The sequence below is a fragment of the Fringilla coelebs genome, assembly GCF_963513975.1.
Source record: "Fringilla coelebs genome assembly, chromosome: 5".
In the NCBI taxonomy this organism is placed as follows: domain Eukaryota; kingdom Metazoa; phylum Chordata; class Aves; order Passeriformes; family Fringillidae; genus Fringilla; species Fringilla coelebs.
The window spans coordinates 1,106,337-1,123,979 of NC_140033.1; the positions used below are offsets into that span (position 1 = coordinate 1,106,337).

Below are 17,643 nucleotides of genomic sequence, written 5' to 3' on the forward strand. Positions count from 1 at the left end.
GCGGACGGGCCATGTCGGCGGCGGCCGCGGCCCGGGACGGGCTCGGGGAGGGCGCGGGCGGCGCCGCGGGAGGCGGCGATGGCGGCGGGGGAGGGATCCTGAACCGCTTCGTGCAGCTGCCGGGCAGGCCGCGGGCGGCGGGTGAGTGGCGGCCGGCGCCGGGGATGACCCCGACGCCAAGGCCCAGAAGGGGTTCGGGACCGGGACAGCCCCGACCCTGACGGGTCCGAGGGGTCGGGGAGCGAAGCATCCCCATCTCAGGGGACCGCGACCGGAGCACCCCCGTTTCTACGGGCCTGAGGGATTCGGTGTCGGGGCATCCCCGTCTCCGGGGGTCGGGGACCGGGACACCGCCGTCCCCAAGGTCCTGAGGGGTCCTGGACCGAGCACCCCCATCCCGGAGCGTCAGGGACTGGGACAGACCCATTCTTCAAAGCGCCTGTGACTGGCAATTGCCCGTTCCCACGGGGCTCGGGAGCGGGGCGCCCCATTCCTGGGGGGTCCTTAACCGGGGCATCCCCATCCCCAGAGAGATCTGCCCACCGAGCCACAGGCTCCCGCTGTCCCAGGCTGGGACACGCGTGTCCCCAAGAGACAGGGGCACCCAAGCCCCCGAGGGGACAGCTGTGCCTGCCTCTGGGGTGCCCCCGCAGACCGGGAATAATGGGGTCCCCCTGTCCCCAAAGCCGGGAATGGTGTGGGGGGAGCTGGGCTGTTCCCATCCCAGTGATCCCGGGGTATGGAAGCTGGGGTCAGGGATGGGGGGCGGTTATCCTTTTACAAATGGATTTAGGGTCACCCCCTCCTACAGCCCCGTGGGTGGCAGCTCTTCCTTCCCCATCCCAGTGCTTCCCAGGTGCTGGGAGGTGCCTGGATGCCCCCCGTGGGCTGTTCATCCCCGTGGATGTGGGGATAGGGGCACCCCAGAGGGAGCAGCCCTGTTTCAGTCACCCTGGGTAAGCCTGGGGTGACCCCTGGGATCCCCCACCCTGCAGTCCCAGTGTATTGGGGGGTTTTGGGACATCCCCACAATGCTGGGAGGGGACATCCTGCCTGGAGTGTGACATCAGCTTAGTCCTGGTCCCTGGGAAAATTCCAGCTCTCTCCTAGCAAGGCTGGATGCTGAAGGGTTATTCCATCATTGCTGATGTCTGTCACCCCAAACCCCCCAGGGGGAGGCTGAGGTTAGCCCAGGATCCCAGGACTGGGAAGTTGTGCAGCGCTGGGAGAGCTGTGGGACAGCCCCTGGCCCTGGGGCACTCCCAGCTCCTGTGCCATATCCATTGTTCCTTATCCCTGTAGCTCCTCCTGACCTTGAGCTGCACGTCCCAGGGCCAGGAGTCCTTTCCTGCCACTCACATCCCTCAGTTCCTGTGGGACATGAATCCCCTCAGCCCTCAGGGCTGGCAGCAGCAGCAGCAGCTGGGAAGGGCCTTTCCATCCACGTTCCCATCCCTGAAACCTGCCGTGTCTTCTCCCTAGAAATCCATTTCCCACAGCCACGCTCTGCCTCAGCCTTCCAGCCTCCTCCAGCAGCACTGGGAATTTGCTGAGTGGCTCCACACCTTCTATTTTTGGGCAAATGCTCAGCCACATCTCCTTCCTTGCCTGGAAATGCCTTTTTTGGCACCAAGGCCCCGCTGCTGTCCCCGTGCTGGGTTGGAAGCGTTGGCTGGAGCGGGTGGGAGTTGCACCCTCCTGATCCTGCACGGATCCTGTCCCTCCCTGCAGCTGCCCAGCTCAGCCTGGCCACTCAAACCAGCCTCAGTCTGCCCCAAAAGCCCTGCATTGTTGGAGGTTTCTCCCACTTTGACACCTGTTAGGCCCTATTTATAGAGCCCCAGCAGCAGCCCTTACATAACCATTGAGAGAGGAATTTTCCCCCTCATTCCACTTCCTCCAACCTGATTTGTTCCTGAGCTCCCAATTCTCTTCCAGGTTTGTTTTCTTGGCTCCAGTTCTCCTCCAGACTTGTCAGGTTTCATTCCTCACCTGCCAGTTTTCCTGCAGAATTCCAGGTTTTCTTTCCTTCCTTCTCTTGCAGGGTTTTCATTTACTCCCTAAATTTTCTTCCAAACTTTTCAGGATTCTTTTCTTTCTCCCAATTCTCTTCCAGAGTTCCCAGGTTTGTTTTCCTAACTCCCAGTTCTTCTTCAGACTTGTCAGGTTTCATTCCTCATCTCCCAGATTTCCTGCAGAATTCTCAGGGGTTTTTTTCTTCCCAATTCTAAATTTTCCTCCAAACTTTTCAGGATTCTTTTCTTACTCCCAATTCATTTCCAGAGTTTTCAGGAGTTGTTCCTCCATTTTCCCCATGCTATTCCATGCCCTGGTGTTTGGAAAGATGAAAAAAAAAAGTCAAATATAGGTAATTTGTGGTTTGTTCTTCTTTTTCTGTCCACATTTTCCAGTGTTTTCATCAGACTGCTGGGATTAAGGGAATTGGAAGAATCAGGACACCTAAGTGGATTTTTGCCTCTCCTGGCTCAGCATTCCTGCTCTTGCCTTCAGCTGTAATTTTCCCAGTCACAGAAGGTTTGGGATTTTTTTCAATGGAGAGGTTCAGTTTTTAATAGGTATTTTAAAAGTACAGAAATTGCAAATATCCCAAAGCCTTTTGTGTCATGGAGAGTTCCCTAATTAATGGGATAACATTCCCGGGACCTGCTGAGGCTGCAGGAGTGGGCAAGCAAGTGTGAAGTGTACCAAAGACAAAATTCCAGGTGCAGCAGCTGGAATGACATCCCAGGAGCCCAGAATCTGGCATCTGGCAGGTTTGGGAGCAGCCTCACAGAGAGGGAACTGAGGGAAGGCAAATCAGGGCCTGGGCTGCAGCCACAGGGGCTCTGGGAGGGAGAGATGGGATCATCCTGCTCTTCCCAGTGCCCCTGGAATTCTGGGACCCTTCTGCTCTCCACAAGTCAAGAAATTCCCAGACTGGAGAGCATCCCAAGGAGATGGTCCAGGAAAGGAAGGGCTGAAGGATTCAAGTCTCTTCTCCCTGGAAAACCAGAGCAGCTGGGGCTGCCCCTGCATCCCTGGCAGTGTCCAAGGCCTGGCTGGATGAGGTTTGGAGCAGCCTGGGACAGTGGGAGGTGTCCCTGCCATGGAATGGGATGATCCTTTCCAACCCAGACCATGCTGCGATTCCATTCCATGATTCTGTGAGAAGGGAGGGCTCAGGTGGAGCCTCACTGGGGTTTTCCAGGCCTTGAAGGATGGAGGGTCTCCCTTCACATGGAGAGGACAAGGAGCAGTGGGGACAGGGTGCACTGGGAAGGTTCATCCCAAGGGAAAAAAAGACATTTTTTCCAGTGGGAACCATCGTTGCCTGGAACAAACAGCCTCCCCTGGGATGTGCTGGAGTCCCTGGAGGGTTTCAGGATGTGGCTGCTCAAGGTGCTGATCAACCTCATCCCAGTTCCTTTTCCCACAGGACACTGGGCCAGATGATTTTCCCAGTTCCATGGTTTTCATTCTCCAGAATTCCTTTCTTTTCCTTTATGCTTCTTGGAAACAAACACCCCAAGGATCACTCAGTTTTAGTGGTGTAAAATCCTTCAAAATGGGATTGCCCCAGAGATTTTGGAAACAAAGCCTGGCAGAGCCAGACCTGTTCACAGAATCCTGGCTTGGGAGAGACCTTCAAGCCCATGGAGTCCAGCCCAGCCCCTCAGGCAGAGCCTGGCAGGCAGTGCCACATCCAGGCTTGTTAAACACACCCAGGGATGGGGACTGCAGCACCTCCCCTGCAGCCACTGCAGAACTTTATCCCCCTTGCTGGAAAAGCTTTTTCCTGCTCTCCAGCCTGAATTTCCCTGGGCGCAGCTTGGGGCTGTGTGCTCTGGTTGTGTCAGTGCTGCTGGAGAAAGAGCCCGAGCCCAGCTGGGCACAGGCACCTTTCAGGAGCTGCAGGGAGGGCTGGGGGCAGCCCTGAGTCTCCTTTCTGCAGGCTGAGCACGCCCAGCTCCCTCAGGGCTCCTCTCAGGGTTTGTGTTCCCAGCCCCTCTCCAGCTCTGTTGCCTGTTCTTGACGTTGGTCCAAAGCCAGGAGCTCTCCCAGGATGATAATTCTGGAAACACTGCTCGGAGGTCTCAGCAATATCTGGAAATCTCTTGTCTGTCCTGCAGGTTGTGTTTGGCATCCTTGGCTGGATCCTCTGGCTTCTCCCATTTTCCATCTGCCCCTCAGAGCCATTGTTCAGGGACCCAGCTACAGCAGGGAATTTTTCCTCTTGGGAATTTCTCAGGCGTGGGCAGCCTGCCCAGGAAGGGAAGGGTGGGATCTGCAGAGGCTGAACACAGCTGGATGAACAAATAGGTTTTAAACCTCACTCTCAGCAATGCATTCCCAATCCTGCTTATCCAAACATTCCTGAGGGACTCCAATTACATGAGTTCCAAACTTATTTTGTCCAGATGTTGTGGAAAAGATGAAACTTTGAAGATGGGAGTCAAAGTCAATATTGACTTGTCTTGTTCTGGTTCAGTCCTTGTCCTAAATGTCCCTCAGGAACCCTGCAGGGATCAGAAATGGAAAGGGAGAGATTGAATCCTGCTGTTGTGGATGTTGAAATCCAGACAGGAGGAAAAATAATCACAAAACCATCTTTAGAAAGCTTTAAAAAGCAGAGAAAAGGATGTGTGCACAGCCCTGGGATATTCACCATGAATGTGGCATGTGGGAAAGAGGAGGATCCCAAGCCATGTTGGATTTGTTGGGCTTACACCCTGTAGTTATTCTGTTTGTATTTCCGAAAATAGGGCTTGAGTAGAAATTCTGCTGCTGGTGGTGATGCTGATAATGTGGTGGTGTAACACACAGCTGGTGGGATGGCCTTGCACTGGGATTTGTGGATTGACATCATGGATTGCTTGGGACACCCTGATAACAGGACGGGCTTTTCACTGGTGCTGTTCCTTTTTCTGTTATCCTGATAGGAAGGACTGAGGTACTCAAAGCACTGCAGATAATCCTGGGGTGGATATTGGGATTAAATTAGCTTGGGGAAAAAGGGAACTGATAAAGGAGTGTACAATTGTGGGATGGTTTGGGTGGGAAGGGAACTCAAAGCCCATCCAGGGTCACTCCTGTCATGGCAGGGACACTGTCCCAGGTGGCTCCAACCCTATCCAGTCTGGCCTTGGGCACTGCCAGGGATCCAGGGGCAGCCACAGCCTCCCTGGGAAGCTTGTTCAGTGCCCCATCATTCTCAAAGTAGAAGTTTTTCCTTATATCCAGCTGGAATTTCCTGTGTTTCAGTTTGTGCCCATTGTCCCTTCTCCTGTCACTGAGCAGTCTGGCCCCATTCCTCTCCACACCCACCCCTGAGATATGAATGGATTTGTTTAGGGTTTCTGACAGTCATAAGAAAAAGGATGCTTTCAGGAGGCTCTAAACAACCTCACGTTCATGGGATCATGGAATCCTTTCTGTTGGAAAAGGTCTCTCAGACCACTGAGTCCATCCATTCCCAGCACTGCCACGGCCACCGCTGCCCCACGTCCCCAGCTGCCCCATCCACAGGGCTTTGAAATCCCTCAGTGATGGGGACTGCCCCCCTGCCCTGGGCAGCTGTGCCAGTGCCTGAGCACCCTTTCCATGGAGGAATTGTCCCAAAATCCCCCCAGCCCCTGCCCTGGCCCAGCCTGAGGCCGTTCCCTCTGCTCCTGTCCCTGTTCCCTGGAGCACAGCCCGACCCCCCCGGCTGTCCCCTCCTGGCAGGGACTTGTGCAGAGCCACGAGGGCCCCCTGAGCCTCCTTTGCTCCAGTGTCACATCTGGAAACACCTTCTTGTCTCATCCCCTGTCCTAATTACAGCTCCTGCAGGAGAGGAGTTCAATTAGGAACAGCTTGGAAGTGTCAGGGCAGCAGCTCCCTCAGAACTCCTGGGGTGAATCACTGCTTCAGGGGAATTTAGCAGGGTGTTGGCAGGTCAGTGCCCAGCCAGCCCCTGTCTGGTGGATGGCTCAGCCCTTCATTAGGACTTTCTTTAATTATGTCCCTGTCCCCTGTGATGCTTCAGCCTGCAATCACTGAATCCATTGGGTTGGAAAAGCCCTCCCAGCCCATCCAGTCCCAGCTGTGCCCCATCCCCACCTTGTCCCCAGCCCAGAGCCCTGAGTGCCACCTCCAGGAGTTCCTTGGGCACCTCCAGGGATGGGCACTCCAGAGCTCCCTGGGCAGTCCCTGGGCAGCCTGAGCACCCTTCCCACGGGGAAATTGCTGCTGATTCCACCCTGAGGCTCCCTGGCACAACCTCTCACCCTGAGGGGATTTTCAGGGCCAGTTTGCCCCAGGACCCACCTTGAGCACGTGCAGGGGCCGCTGCTCGTAGCTCTGCCCGATCTGGACCTTGCTGACGAGCTTGGGATGATCCTCCACCAGGACATCCAGCCACTCGTAGATCTGCAAGGAGGAGCTGCTGCCTCACCAGGCTCAGCCTGGCTCTCACCTTTTGCTTTTCAGGGTATCCAGCACCAGATGCCACAGGCAGAGCTTCCCTGGGGAAGATCTGGTGCTTCCCTGGGGACCTGGGGCTCCTCTGGAGAAGACCTCGTGCTTCCCTGGAGAACATGGGGTGGCTGGGGCTCTGTGTGAGCAGGGAAAGGCACATCCAATCCAGGCTGTGACTAATTCCCACCTTGTCCCCAGCCCAGAGCACTGAGTGCCACATCCAGGGATTCCTTGGACACCTCCAGGAGGGCATGGGGACTCCAAACCTCCCTGAGCAGCCCCTTCCAGTATTTAACAACCATGGAGAAATTCCTCCTGATGTCGTACCTGAGCCTCCCCTGGCACAGCTTGAGGCTGTTTCCTCTCATCCTGTTGTTAAATTTCATTCTGAGGGTGGAACTTGTTCCCTGAAAATTTTACTATTCCCTTTTTTGTCCTCAGCACTAAGGAAAAAGAGTCTCCTTGTAAATGTACCTTCCCATCCTTCCTTCCTGCTTCTCTCTGGAATCTTGAACTGGGAAAACAAATGCTTCCCAGATCATATCCATCCATCCATCCATCCATCCATCCATCCACCATTTTCCCTAACTTTACAACCTCTTTCCCCCAGACCTGGTAGATCCTGCTGCTTTCCATGTCCAGCATCAAGGAATTCACAGCAGGACCTGGTGAATTCCAGCTTTTCACACCATGGGGCCTTGCTGTGCTGCCCTGAGCTTTGGGTGTTTTGGGGTTCAGCTCTGGGAAAAAGGGCTTTGCTCATGACAAAGCTCAGCAAATCCCAGGATTTTCCCATCTAAAAGTTACACCTGAGGAATGCGCAGCAAAACCAGCTGCAGACCTCTCCTGAATTTCAGCAGGAGCTGTGAATCATCCAGTGAGTTCTAATTAAATGGAAATGCAGCTCTCTATTGGAGCCATGGAGTGTGGCTGCTGAAGGAACTCATTGGAATTAACCCTTGAGCAGGTCCAGTTTTTACAGCTCTTCTCCTTAAAAAGACACAACTGGAGGAATCCTTTCTGAAGGCAGTGATGAGCAAGAGTTGGAAGGGCCCTTAAAGACCATCCAGTGCCACCTGCCATGGGCAGGGACACTTTCCACTATCCCAGGGTGCTCCAAGCCTGGCCTTGGACCCATCCAGGGATGTGGGATCTCTTCCTGTTGAAAACAGGGATTTCTGGCAAGGTCAGGTGCCTTCCCTGTTTAATTCTGGGAGGTGGATGGCAGTGAAGGCCTCCTGGGTGGTGTGTTTTAATTTACTTTTTTAGAATTACTCCTCTTACCTTTAGTTTATTGGCTTTATATAAAACTCAGCCTTATTGTCCTCTTTTCACTCTGGAAAATTCTCATGGCAAGTGTTAGAACTAGAGGGAAATAAAATCTATATTTAATATAATAGCTGAACTCCTAATTCCTTAACACCTCTTAAATTAGGATGTGGAATATCCCCCTCTCCTGTGCCCAAACATCCATGTCCCCACTACAGATTTTTCCCTTAAATCCTTAACTTTCTTCCCCTCTTTTCAGCCAGTGCTGATTAGTTTTCTGAGTGGGAATTGCTGTGAGACACAATTACTCCTGGAAACACCCCAAATCTGTCAAAACCTTGTTTGAACCCTGGAGAGCAGCTGAATTTTGGACCAGAGTCGAACATGATTAAGCAAAGCTGCTTGTGCTCAGCTCAAGTGTTTATTATCTGGTCTGGACAAATCATTTATTTCACTTTTCCTGTAGGAAAAATGCTTCATGCCTTTTTTTTTTTTTTTTTTTTTTTTTGCAGTGTTGGATTCACTGCTGGGAATTATAACAGAAGAAAACATGCTGGGTCCTCATTAGATGCTTTCCTGGCTCCTTTTCCATCCTAAAATCCATAAAAATGTCTGTGGGAGCAGGTGGGAGGTGAAGGTCACTGATTTGTTTGGGTTTGTTTTGGTCAATTGTCAGCCAAGACCTTGATTTCTGTTACTTCTGAATATTCCTGGTAGTTTTTCCTTGGCTGAATCCATCTTTTTATCTATTCCAGTTGAGAGCTGAGCTGGAATTGTCCCCCCTGCTTTTATTTCCATTGAGTTTATTTCCAGGCAGAAGATTCCTTTTGGGAATGGCTGCATCTGCCTGTAGGATCTCAGCTGGATTGCCTGCTCCTCCCAGTGCAAGTGCCTTTATTCAGGAGCAGATTTTCCCTCTTCTGTCAGACCTGGTTAGTGACAAAAGTCACTAAATTTTCTGTCACTAAAGTAAACTGAAGTGTGCTGTTTAGTGACAAAGTCTTCTTGAGATCCAAGGAGCAAAGGGAAGTCGCAGAGAGGTATTTGGAGGAGGAAAAGCAAATCCTTAATCGTTTTCTCTATTGGGCAGCTTTAAATACAAACACTTGGAATTGTTTCTAAGTGAAATTTGCCAAAGAGAATGAAAGAAAAGGGATTTTATCAAATACCTCAGAAAGGGCTGTTGTGGAATGATTGCCACGTGGTCCAGGGGCAGAGCGGCCAGGGATGAGATGGTGACACACAGACCGTCCCTTTTCCAGTTTGTCCTTCCAAAGTCATTTCCTCGTGCTGCAGAGGCCCTTCCCTGTGGATTGCCTGTGGAATCCATCCCAGGGGGTGCCCTGGGACACACCCTGAGCTCTTGTGGAGCTGTTGTTTCTCCTCCTGCTGCAGGTCACAGGTGCCCCCCGGCCAGGAGCGGCCATCGCTGCGTGGCCGACAGTTCCAACCTCTACGTCTTTGGGGGCTACAATCCTGACTACGATGAGTCTGGGGGCCCAGAGAACGAGGACTACCCCCTCTTCAGGGAGCTCTGGAGGTACAACTTTGCCACAGACACCTGGCACCAGATGGGCACCGAAGGCTACATGCCCAGGGAGCTGGCCTCCATGTCACGTACGTATGGAAATCCAACCCCTCCTGTGCCTGCTCCTGGAGCTATTTTAATCCTGCCTATTTTAATCCAGGCAAGAATTGGAAATCTGGATTCTGTTTTTCCAAGTAGGCCCTGAGGTTGGGTTGGGTTTGGGATTTTTCTTTCCATTTTTGCTCGGTCGAGGCAGAGGGAAAGGAAGAAATGGGAAAGCAAGAGGTGTTTCCCAGGTGTTTACCTTGCTGTGCTTTCAGCAGGAAGGTGCCTCATGCAGACATCTCCAAGCATCCAAAAATAGCTGTCTTTGTTCACTTTTCAAAGCAGACCTTTGGTTACCATGGTTTTAGCTGGGATCCTTTCTCCTTTAGAGCCTCTCAAAGCCATCAGTGCACGGGGTGGATTGTGGGGAATTTGAACAGGGCTGAGCACTGCTGTCTCCAGGGCAGGGAAACATGGAATGGTTTGGGTTGGAAGGGAGCTCCAAGATCATCCAATTCCATGCCGTGGGCAGGACTCCTTCCCTAGAGCAGCTTGCTCCAAGCCCAGTCCAGCCTGGAGAGCTCCTGCTCTGCTGATCTGCCAGCAGCGAGCACCCCTGTTTTCCCCCTCTCTCCCCCAGTGGTTCTACATGGCAACAACCTGCTGGTGTTCGGGGGCACCGGGATCCCCTTTGGAGAGAGCAACGGCAACGACGTCCACGTCTGCAACGTCAAGTACAAGAGATGGGCTCTGCTCAGCTGCCGCGGCAAGAAACCCAACCGCATCTACGGCCAGGTACGGAGCTCAGGGAGCGCCGGGGCAGTGCTCACACAGCCCCACAGCCCCCTCTGGGCCTCTCCAGAGCTCCTCCTCTGTGCAAAAGCACAGGGAAAAGCGGGTGTCCTGCGGGAGGAAATGAAGCAGCTTCGGTTCTTGGAGATTTCAAAGGAAAGGAGGTTTTCCCCTAGTCAGAAGGAGCAGAATTTGTTCATTAAATGCCTGGTGCAGCTGAATGAAGAAAGCGGGATTTAAGGAGTGGTTGGTAGTCAAAAATCTTCAAAACCCAAAACTCTAGATGAAAATAAAAAAGTAATTTAAGGAGTGGTTTGCAGTCAAAACCTTTAAAACCCAAAACTCTAAATGAAAATAAAAAATTCATTTAAGGAATGATTTGTAGTCAAAACCTTCAAAACCCGAAGTTCTAAATGAAAACTTAAAGTGATTTAAGGAGTGGTTTGTAGGCAAAGCCCTTAAAACCCAAAACTCTAAATGCAAGTTCCCAGGGTTCCTTTATATTAGCATTACACCTTTTAAGACTTTCTATTAAATGGATGAATGAGGTGACATGGAAATGAATTCCCACTCACCACATGACTGACCCTTTTTGCTGCTGCACATCTGCTTTGGAGGAGCAGGAATTCCCTCTTCTCCAGCCCCAGGTGTCCCAAGTCCTTTCTGGTTTCTCTGCCAGGCCATGGCCATCATCAATGGGTGTCTCTACGTGTTTGGAGGAACAACTGGGTACATTTACAGCACTGATCTCCACAAGCTGGACCTCAACACCCGGGAATGGATCCAGCTGAAGCCAAACAACATGTCCTGTGACATGCCAGAGGAGAGGTGAGCACCTGGGCAGCCTCAGGGAGCTTTTTTGGGAGGCAGGGAATGGGAAGCTTTGGGATACCTTGCTCTGCTTGCCATTTCCAGCCCTCCTTTGCCTGGGAGTTGTTGTGGTATTGGGAGGAAGGATTTTGGTCACTCTCTTCCGTGGCTTGGTGTCCAACTGAGAACAGGGAATTAGGAATGGAAGAAGCCCAGAATGGTTTAGGTTCATAGAAATCTTAAAATAAATCTACTTCCAGGCCCCTGCCATGGGCTGGGACACCTCCCACTATCCCAGGTTGCTCCAAGCCCTGTCCAGCCCGGCCTTGGACACTTCCCTTAGAAGGGGCTGGAATATTGATGGCTGTCCTGGTACTCACTAATCCTTGCACTTCATTATTTAATAATTACTCTGCAATCAGAAAATGCCTTTCAGACTTCTGGGGTGCTGCTTGGAGAGCTCAGGAAAACTTCCACATCTCCTGCATGCTCCCAGCCTGAGGGACTGATGCAGCAGAGCCAGGCTTAGGAGTTTCTGCTGAAATCCCTGGAATTTGATGGGGATTTCCAAAAGGGTTTTTGTTGTTGCTAATTGTGCTGCTCTGCACCTTCAGGTACAGACATGAAATTGCTCATGATGGTCAAAGGATTTATATCCTGGGAGGTGGAACTTCCTGGACAGCTTATTCCTTGGATAAGGTGAGGCATAACCAGCACAGCCTCTCCATCTGGCTTTGCCTGGAGAGCCTGGTAAAAAAAGAAGAAAAAAGATAATTGGGAGCAGATTGTTCTCCTATTTCTGTAAAACCTGGATTTGCCACACAGTGTCCTGGTGATGAATCTGTGGTCACTTTAAATAGTGCTCTGCTTCCAAAAAAGTGGAGTCTGCAGCACTTTATGTGACATTTTATCTTTCCATTGTCCCATTTTTCTCCCTATGTGCAGCAGGAGGAAGGTATTTCTAAATCCTTCTGAGAGCTCGAGGGTGTGGATTTTAATTGGTCCAGCTCTTTTCAAAAGCAATATTCTTTTCTTTTTTTCAGCTGTAGGGCTGAAATAGCAAAGCTGGGATGGAGCTTGAAAGGTGATTTTAGACCTGCTTAGTCACTGGCTGGGATCAGCTATTTTTGGGTATACACTTAATGAAAAAAAGGGATTTATTTCTAGTGGGTCAGAGCCTGTGGCTGCATCACCCTGGAAGATCTCATGGCTCCTCTTCTTCCCCCCAGATCCATGCCTACAACCTGGAAACCAACACCTGGGAGGAGATCACCACAAAGCCTCACGAGAAAGTCGGTGAGTTTGGAATTTCCCTTCTTTCCCTGTGAGCCCATGGCCAAGGTGCTTGAGGGTGCAGTTTTCTTGTTCAATGTGTGGCTTTATGCCGGACTGAGATCCTGCTGGTGCTGCAGCACTGAGGATGAACCCATGCAAGGGAGTTGGGCAGTCTGGCTTCCCTCTCTCCCTGCTTGGGAAAGGTGGCAGTGCCTGGATCTGCTCCCAGAGGATCCAGATCATCCCTGCTCCCTTTGAGGCCCTGGGCTTTCCCTGGAGTCTCACAGCTGCTTTTCACCAAGCCAGATTGGAGACTCTGGGGAACAAAATTCCAGCATTTTTCTTCCTTCCCCAGAGAGAAATTAAGACTCAAACCTGAAACAGCTGCTTAAAATTATACCTTTTGTACCTGGGATAGCAGGAAAGCAGAACCTCTTAAAAATGAAACTCCATGATTAAATGTTGAGACAAAATCACCACTTGCACAAGCACTTTAAAACGATTATTGCTGATATATATTTTTAAATTCATTCTCCCCAGGCTTCCCAGCAGCCAGAAGATGCCACAGCTGTGTCCAGATAAAAAATGGTAAGATTTACCTCTGGAAAATTGGTGTGTCTTGTACAACCAAAGAGGGGAGAGAACTGCAGGGAACACGTGGCTTTTCTGGAAGAGGATTTTTTCCTCACTAACCGGCTTTAAGCTGCCCAGTTGGCACCATTCCTTCTTCTGCACTGAAAAACCAGTTACAATCTTGATCCCTCTTTCCAAACCCTTCAGATCAGTGGCTGCCTACTCTCTGTTGAAGGGTGGAGGGAAAAGCTGGATTGTGCTTCCTAGGAGTGTTGATTGTGCCAATAAAAGTAAGGCAGGAGCTGGGAGATGCTTCCAGCCCACCAGCAGGATTTGGCAGCCTCTGAACTGAGAACTTGGGCAAAGCTGGGAGCAAGGCAGGCCTGGGAGCTGGGGCTGTTCCCTGTGGGTTTAAAATCCCTGGGATCTGATCAAGCCCAGGTGTTGAGAACCCAGCTTGGCTGTGAGAAGAGGGAACGCTCTCCTGCTTGCAGTGGCATTAGCCCTGGGTCTGCCATGGTGGGGCTGGGGTCATGGGCAGGCTGGGAAGGGGGACATGAGGCAGAAATCCACCCTGACCCCCAGTGTGGGCAGCAGGGGAGGGGGGATTCTGCCCCTCTTGGGTGAAACCTCATCTGCAGAGCTGCCCCAGCCCTGGGGACAAACAGCAGCAGCACCTGGAGCTGCTGGAGAGAGCCCAGAGGAGGCCCTGGAGCCCCTCTGCTCTGGAGCCAGGCTGGGAGAGCTGGGGGTGCTCTCCTGGAGAGGGGAAGGCTCCAGGGAGAGCTTCCAGCACATTCCAGGGCCTGCAGGGGCTCCAGGAGAGCTGCAGAGGGACTGGGGACAAGGCCTGCAGGGACAGCACCCAGGGAATGGCTCCCACTGCCAGAGGGCAGCCATGGATGGGATCTTGGCAATGAGGAATTCCTGCCTGGGCTGGGATTGCCAGAGCAGCTGGGGCTGCCCCTGCATCCCTGCAGTGTCCCAGGCCAGGCTGGACACTGGGGCTGGAGCAGCCTGGGACAGGGGGAGGTGTCCCTGCTCATCAGGCTGGAACTGGATGGGCTCTGGGGTCCCTTCCCACCCAAGTCAGTCTGGGAATCTTTCAGTGGCCTCTGCTTTGTGGTGGGCCTGATTTGGGAGATCCTGAGAGCCGTTGTTGAGGTGAAGGAGTTACTGATCCCAAACCCATGTGGGGAGGGTGATGCCTGAGCTCTCCCCAGCTGTCCCCTGGTTCCTGGCAGGGGCATGCCTGGGCCTGGCAGCTCCTCACATCCCCTCTCTTGCAGATGTGTTCGTGTGCGGGGGCTACAATGGAGAGGTGATTCTGGGAGATGTTTGGAAGCTGAACCTCCAAACTTTCCAGTGGGTCAAGCTCCCAGCTGCCATGCCAGAGCCTGTGTACTTCCACTGTGCTGCTGTCACCCCAGTAAGTGACTCCTTTTGTTCCTCCAAGTACTCTTACCTTGGTGTGGGCTGCAGATAGAGCTGATGCTCCCAAGGAATTGACCTCCACTGGATGCAGCAGCTGTTGGGAGGCTCTTCTTCCTGCTGCTGTTTGAAGAGTGGAGCCACACTGTGGATTTTGCTTTCTGAAAGAAATAATGCAGAATTTGAGCTTTTAAAGTCAGTGTGGGAACAGCAGTTCCTGCAATATTCTCTGAGTAAAGTGATTTTATCCTACTGAGAACAGCCTGAGGTGAAGGATTGGATGAGGCTGTTTCCAACCCTTTGGAAGCCACTAAGGAATGTTGGTATTACCAGAGATTTTGGCCTTAAGCAGAAGGCTGGAGACCTGGGATTGATAATTACCAGGCAGCAAGAAGTGCCTTTGCCCGTGCCTTCACCTCCTTCAGCTCCTCAGGGCAGAGATCACATTCCTTGGTGTCACTTCATTTGGGGAATGTTACAAATGCAGCTTTTCCTGGGAAGTCTGATAAAGGTGTTTCCCAGGCAGCTCAGTGACTGCCTGGACAGCTGGAATGCCCTTTCTTTGCCAGCCTGTGGAAAAAAAAAGCCACTCAGCAGCTGAGCTTTTCCCATCTCTCTGTGTTCCTGCCATCCCTGGCGCAGGGTTGTGCTGAGCCAAGGGAATGCAGGATGTCTGTGTGAGGTGGGTGTAGTTTAAAAATACATTCTTTTTAGCTGGAACATGAGTATGGCTCTGTACTACTTTATTAACAATTTGCCACACTCCTAAAATGGATTTCTTGTGTTAGAAGAACCTAAACCTCAGAGCAGAGCACTCAGAGGTGGTGGGTAAGTGGTTTAGGATGAGACATGGCTCCTCCAGCAGTGATTCCTCCCTTGACTCAGAGGATCCCAGAGCGAGTGCCTGAGGCAGTGACAGCTCTGCTGAAGGGAGGGAGGTGGGAATAGAGCCCAGTCCTGCTTCTCCTGGCTCTGTAACTCCTGTCCCCTCTCCCACCCAGGCTGGCTGCATGTACGTCCACGGAGGGGTGGTCAACATCCACGAAAACAAACGGACTGGCTCCCTGTTCAAAATGTGGCTGGTGGTGCCCAGCCTGCTGGAACTGTGCTGGGAGAAGCTCCTGGAATCTTTCCCTCACCTAGCAACTCTCTCCAGATCCCAGCTTTTGCACCTTGGACTGACGCAGGGACTCGTGGAGCGACTAAAATGAGAAATCTCCCACTTCTGTCCAAGACTCACCACGCTGAAGAGTTCCCCCTCCCACCCCCTATTTATGGATTCCATGGATGGTCTCGCTAAGAACACGGAGGAACCTGCTCAAGGCCTTACTCAGCAAATACATCAATGCCTTTCCAGACATGGTTACTTTTAGTCATTGGAAAAAAAGAAAGTCCCCTTTTTATTTATGGAGCTCTAAGTTACACCATTAATCCAAAAGTATTTTCTGAGACTAAGCAGCCAACCAGCAACCTGTCATCAGCACACGCTTGCAATTAATTGGGGAGCTTAACGAGTCACTGAATGTCTGAGCCCGTGCTTCACGTGGCACCTTCACCTTGGTACTTCCACCTTCGCATCCAACAAGGGACATTTGATGCAGAACAGGCACCAGGCTGCTCCTTAGCTGTGGCTGCCCCGTCCCTGGCAGCCAGCTGAGCTCCCTGTCCAAAGGCAGGCCGTTCCTCCAGCCCTGCATGTGCTCCATGGGCATGTTCCCACCTCGTTCCCACCCCCAGCCTCCGGAGACGGCTGGAACGTCGCCCGGGGCGGCGAGCCGAGCTTGGCCCCTGCAGCTTCCCCGGTGCAGTGTCTGTGTCCTCCCCTTTTCATATTGAAAGGTTTGCTTGGAAGACTGGGAAAAAGTTGCCACTTAAGGGACTACTGTGTAGTTTACTTGGGGGGGGGAGGGAAAAGGTTTTCCTGAGGCTTTTTTAACCTTTTTGGCTCGCTTTGCACCCAGAACGAGCTGCAGCAAAAACTTACCCTGTAGATTTCAAAGCTCTTTGAACCTGCTCAGCCAAGCCCTGGTTCTCAGCATCTCCCAGCTTTTTTTTTTCCTCCCTCCCACACATCCCAAAAATCGGCCTTTTTCTTCTTGCTTCACGTTCCCCTGAAGGTGGGAGATGTGATTTAAAGCTGGTTTGGGGAGTGGCTTTGTGGATCACTCAGCCCGGGAAATACAGCATCCCAAAAACAGGAGAGGGAACAACTGTCCCTCCTTCTGGGGACAGGGATTGTCTGTGCACAGGAAGGGGTGGCTCTGGTCCTCTTGTGCTCTCTACACTGCATTTGTTTAAGTGGCCACTGAACTCTGAACAGCTCCAGGCATGAGGTTTGTGCAAAATCCTTTTCAGTTGGAGCCCATTTTTAAGTGCCTTTTGTTTTTAAAATCAGCTTTTCCCAATGCTTTCCTCGTCATCAAAGGCAGAGGTTACACTCTGGGGTTTTAGTTTCTTTTTAAGAAATTGCATTTATGTTTAAATAAACCATAGCATTGTCTTCATGTTGTTAATCCAAAGGTGCTACCCTGCTGGAGTCACTGCCCTCCACGCAGGGAACTCACCCCTTGTCCCAAAATTAAGCTTCCCCTGGTCTTGAGAATAGATTTTCCTCTTTCTCCAGCTTCAGTTGCTGCCTTTCCCCCCCACCCCCCCAAGGCTCAGAAAACAAAGTCTGAAACTCACAGCTGAGGCTTTCTCAGGTGCTTGGACCACAGGAACTGGTGGGAGCTGCTTGGAGCTCTGCTGTCTCCATCCCCTGCGTTGCACCTTCACAGGAATTGTGCATTTCAACCCCTTCTCTGCCTCCCTGGCTGCTGAATCCAGACCCTGCTGGCAGGTTTGGGCTGGGCAAGGGTTTCCTGCTCTCCCACCCCGGCTTGCAGTGACCTGCAGGACCATTTCTCCAGCTCCTTCTTCCATGCCAGACTCTGAGGCTGAATATCCACACTTCCATCTCTGCCTTGTGGACCTTTGCCCTGGTCATCCCTGTGCTGGTTTTCCTCTCACCTGCTTTAAAGGGTATCTCCCTCGTCCCCAAGGTGATACTGGAGCCATCCAGGATCTCTGAACAAGCACATTCCTTGGGTTCTTAGGTTTTCTTTACTCTGGAAAGCTCTGGAGCTTTCTCTGAGGTTGTCACAAAGCCACTCTCGATGATTTTGGAGCAGTCTTGGCACTCTGGAGAGCTCTCAGCTTTCTGGAAGCTGGTCCAAATTTTCAAGGGATAACCCTGGAAACCACAGGGCTGTCAGTCCCACCTCAGTGCCTGGTAAAACCCTGGAAAAGATTATTCTGGGAAGTATTGAAAAACCTCAGGTGGACAGCACAGACACGGGTCACAGCCAGCACAGCCTCCGGAGAGGGAAGTCTGCTTGGCCACCCTGATTTCCTGCTACAGCAGCACAACCCACCTGCATGATCCTGAAAAGCCAGGAGATGGAATCTTCAGCCTTCAGCAAAGT

General features: G+C 52.0%; 1 protein-coding gene across 1 annotated transcript; it reads left to right on the forward strand.

Moving 5' to 3' along the window:
- Window positions 1-8: 8 nt before the first annotated feature.
- Window positions 9-16,689, forward strand: KLHDC10 (kelch domain containing 10). Its single transcript, XM_084205400.1, has 9 exons — window positions 9-141; window positions 9,121-9,342; window positions 9,939-10,093; window positions 10,770-10,918; window positions 11,515-11,599; window positions 12,130-12,196; window positions 12,716-12,763; window positions 14,038-14,177; window positions 15,181-16,689. Exons 1-9 carry the CDS (start codon window positions 12-14, stop codon window positions 15,388-15,390), a joined length of 1,206 nt encoding a protein of 401 aa, XP_084061526.1. The 5' UTR covers window positions 9-11; the 3' UTR covers window positions 15,391-16,689.
- The last annotated feature ends 954 nt before the right edge of the window (window positions 16,690-17,643 follow it).